We start from the raw sequence: 4,305 nt of genomic DNA, 5'->3' as shown, positions 1-4,305 counted from the left end.
CATAGCAAATTAGTTTGACACCTCTGGTCTAGGGCAACTGAACTGCAAGGGAACCCAGGCAATTGTGGGGGAGGTGGCCTGATTGCTTCCTGGCATTAAAAACAGATGCTGGGGTAAAGGGAAGCAAATGAACTTAAGCTGGTTTTGAAAGGATGCGGGTGAAGAGGGCATAATTTCTGTTCTACATCAGGGCAGTGGTGGACAGTCAAGAATACTCAGGGGGGAAAAAAGACTCAGAGAAAGAGTTTTGGAGAGGAACCGAGGTGTTCCTGACCCCCTGGGCTACTCGCTTTGCTACCTCGGGTAGCTTTAACGTTTTCTATTTTTGGCAAAGCTTCAAGCAAAGGGACTTTTAAAGTGACCAATCGATGCATCGTTCCAATGCAGATTGCGCACGCCAAAGCGGCAAGAGGCAGTTTTGCACAAGCGCCCTCGCCACCCGAGCAAGGGTACCCCCCCCCCGGGCCCTGCCGGTTCCACGGCCCACGACCCCGGCTCTCACCCTTCCGGCTGGGATATGAAATGATTCACAAGTCGAACGTGCAACGGGCCAGGCTCGGGACGCACCAAGCGGTTACAAAGAGTTAAAGAGAACGCCCACCAACATTGAGACACGTCAATTCACAAGAAAACACAGATCCGGGCAACGCGGATGAGGGCGGGCTCTAGGATTTCTGCGTGCGGTATTTACAGGTCGCGGGGAACCGCTGCCGTACACGAGGCCCGTTTGTGCAGCCCAAAGGGCTTCAGGTTTCAAAAGCTACGGAAGGCCCTATTTCCGAAATTGGCCTGCACTGCTGTCTAGGAGCTGCCAATTAACCAGAATGAGAAAAACCCAGCTTGACCCCACTCCTGTGCCTTCTTGCGTAAGCTTGGCCTGCAGAAAAACTGGCCGGCAAAGTCGTTCACATTAGGGGGTGGTGGTGGAATGGCAGATCGAATGGGAGATTGTGGGGCTTCTGCAAACCAAGCTGTTGCGAAAGGCACAGGAAAGAGGGACTGGTTCACAAAGCAGGGGATCCCTCGACCGTTAGCAACTCGAGATCATTCTGCCGGGACCGCTCGGGTGACACATGTAGCCCCCCCCCCCCTTGCCCAGCAGTGCCCCTCCTGGGCCCGTCACTGCTTGAACGCTGACTGCAGTTCTTTGAAGGCGGCTTTCCGCTGCTTCATCTCCTCCGCCTGCCGCTTCTTTTCTTCTTGCTCGGCTTTGATCTCCTCTTCGAAGCGGCTGGTGACATTTATGGCTTGCACCTGGGGGGAGGGGAAGTAAACCAACAAGTGGCTTAGGGGTAGCAGAGCCTACAGAGTACAGGCGCTGGGTGATTCTGCACTGGCTTTCCCCCTCTGTCAGAAATTCCCCTCTGAATGGCATGCCGCTTTCACTCACTTTGATCATCGGGTTTTATGGTGCCCTCTACACTGCATGCCTCTTTCACTTCCTTTGATCATCGGGTTTTATGGTACCCTCCACACGGCATGCCTCTTTCACTTCCTTTGATCATCGAGTTTTATGGTACCCTCTACACTGCATGCCGCTTTCACTTCCTTTGATCATCGGGTTTTATGGTACCCTCTACACTGCATGCCGCTTTCACTTCCTTTGATCATCGGGTTTTATGGTACCCTCTACACTGCATGCCGCTTTCACTTCCTTTGATCACTGCGTTTTATGGCACCTTCTGCACAGATTTATGGCTATTCAGGGGTGACTTCACAGTCAGTTAGGCGTAGCCCCGGGGTATTTGCATGTGGTTTTGAGCTGCACCTTTGGTAAAACAACGGAGGGAAATGCCAATGCAGAATCGTCCTCCGTCACAGGTCCCCGTATTTATCTTTGGAAGAGCTCAGGGTGGCTTCCTGTAGTCTTTTCTCCCACTTTATCCTCCTCATGAGGTAGGGTAGGCTGAGTGTGTGTTATGGTCAGTGTTCCCTCTAAGCTGAGTTAGTGTGAGCTAGCTCACAGTTTTTTAGCCTCCAGCTCACACATTTTCATCTTAACTCAGGAATGATGGCTCCAGAGTAAACTGATTTATGCAGGAGCCAAATTGCCTGCCCACAACTTTAATGCCAGGAGCTCACAAAGTAGAATTTTTGCTCACAAGACTCCACAGCTTAGAGGGAACATTGGTTATGGTTACTTGACATTTAGAAACGTAGAGCTGGGAGGGAACGCACAGGTCATCTAGTCCAACCCCCGGCACAATGCATGAAATTCACAACTCTCCCCCCACGCCGCTCCCTTGGTGACCCCCTGCTCTATGCCTAGAGGAAGGCAAAAAACCTCCAGGAACCCTGGGCCAGTCTGGTCTGGAGGCAAATCCCTTCCTGACCCCAAAGTGACGATCGACATTTCCCTGGGTGTGTGAGAAAGGACCACGAGAGCCGAGCAATGGCCCATCCCTTCCTGCCCTCTCTCCCACGACCTGTCTAAGTTCACAGAATCAGCACTGCTGTCAGACGGCCACCTAGCCTCTGCTTAAAAACCTCCAAAGGAGGAGAGCCGCCCGCCACCTCCCTAGGAAGCCTGTTCCACTGAGGAACCGCTTTGTCAGGAAGCTCTTCCTGACGTTTAGCCGAAAACTCTTTAGATTTCATTTCGACCCATTGGTTCTGGTCCGACCTTCTGGGGCAACAGAAAACAAGTCTGCACCATAGGCACAGTGGTGGAAATGGCACCAGTTGGTCGGTTTCTGTAGTGGCACCCCCTTGGCAAACCCCCAGCACGCCCAGTTTCTCTCTCCTTACTTTGGCTTCGAAAAAGCTTTTGGCTCCTTTGACACCCTCCGTTGAGACATCGATCTCCGACAGGCGGGCTAAGGCGTGGAGGCCGCTGTCCTCCTCCAGTTCCCCTGCGGCGGCTTTGCGGAAAATCAGGAGGAACTGAAGCGAGGAAAAAAAGGAACACAAACATACGGCAAGGTTAAATGTGTCTCTGGTCCCTGGGAAACCCTGGGAAGGGCAAAACGCTAGACTGAAGAAGAAGAAGAGAAGAGATTGGATTTATACCCCGCCCTTCACTACCCAAAGGTGTCTCAGAGCGGCTTACAAACTCCTTTCCCTCCCCCTCCCCACAACAGACACCCTGTGAGGTAGGTGGGGTTGAGAGCGCTCTGACAGAAACTGCTCTTTTTCAAGAACAACCCTTATCAGAACTACGGCTTGCCCAAGGTCATCCAGCAGGTGCAAGTGGAGGAGTGGGGAATCAAACCCGGTTCTCCCAGATTAGAGTCCGCGCACTTAACCACTACACCAAACTGGCTCTCTGACTTCCCAGGGTACCCCTGGCTAACCACAAAGATCCCCAGAAGTCCCGTATGGCTAACAACACTTCTCTTTAAGGAACTGTTCCCAAGACCACCATATCTTTTTTTTTGCCGCCAAGTCACGGATGACTTATGGTGATCTGTGGGGTTTTCCAGGGAAGAGACGTTCAGAGGTGATTTGCCCTTGCCTGCCTCCAGGTCGTGACCAGTGTTCCCTCTCAGCTGAGTTGGTGTGAGCTAGCTCACAGTCTTTTAGCCTCCAGCTCACACATTTTTGTCTTAGCTCAGGAAGGAGGGCTCCAGAGCAAACTAATTCATGCCGCAGCCAAATCGCTGGCTCACAACTTTAATGCCAGTCGCTCACAAAGTAGAATTTTTGCTCACATCTTAGTGGAAGCATTGGTCACGAACACTGTTCCCTCTAAGCTGAGTTAGTGTGAGCCAGCTCACAGTTTTTTGGCCTCTGGCTCACACATTTTTGTCTTAACTCAGAAAGGATGGCTTCAGAGCAAACTCATTTATGCAGCAGCCAAATCCCTCGCTCACAACTGTAATGCCAGCGGCTTAAAAAATAGATTTTTTCCTCACAAGACTCCACAGCTTAGAGGGAGCATGGGTCACGACCCTGGCATCCCCTGGTGGGTCTCCCACCCAAGTACTAACCAGGGTCAATCCTGCTTAGCTTCTGAGATCTGATGAGATCAGGCTAGCGTGGGCTATCCAGGTCAGGTCAGACCACCCTACAGGAGAGCTCGATTCACAGGTGGAGCTCTAACATGAAGAAGACAGACCCCATCACGCACAGTGGATATGAGCACACACGGCAATCAGTATACCGCAATGTAGCGTAGTGCCGTACGCCCCGAACACAAAACAAAACGCGAGGAGCTCTTTATCTGGTTTCCCGGCCCTTTGTGGGTTTTAATTATCTGCCAGTAGATCTTTTTTCCCTGAGCTTTTTATTGCACACCTATGTAAAATAAGGGTAATGAATTAAAAAATAATAGACAAATAACATCACCGGATGAATAACACCGCT

At 51.5% G+C, this 4,305-nt stretch overlaps 1 protein-coding gene across 1 annotated transcript in view; it reads right to left on the bottom strand.

Annotated features, from left to right (window-relative positions):
- Positions 1–4,305, bottom strand: part of EFHD2 (EF-hand domain family member D2) — a 36,328-nt gene continuing 32,023 nt past the window's right edge. The window contains exons 3-4 of the mRNA XM_015427912.1: positions 2,749–2,883; positions 1–1,254 (exon numbers count right to left, since the gene is read on the bottom strand). Coding sequence (XP_015283398.1) covers positions 1,120–1,254; positions 2,749–2,883 — 270 coding nt within the window. The 3' untranslated portion in view covers positions 1–1,119. The remainder of the gene's footprint in view (positions 1,255–2,748; positions 2,884–4,305) is intronic.

Source organism: Gekko japonicus, unplaced genomic scaffold (assembly GCF_001447785.1).
Source record: "Gekko japonicus isolate JY-2015 unplaced genomic scaffold, Gekko_japonicus_V1.1 scaffold435, whole genome shotgun sequence".
NCBI lineage: Eukaryota > Metazoa > Chordata > Lepidosauria > Squamata > Gekkonidae > Gekko > Gekko japonicus.
The sequence above is the reverse complement of the archived record's forward strand: the minus strand, read 5'-3'. Positions and strand labels throughout refer to the sequence as shown.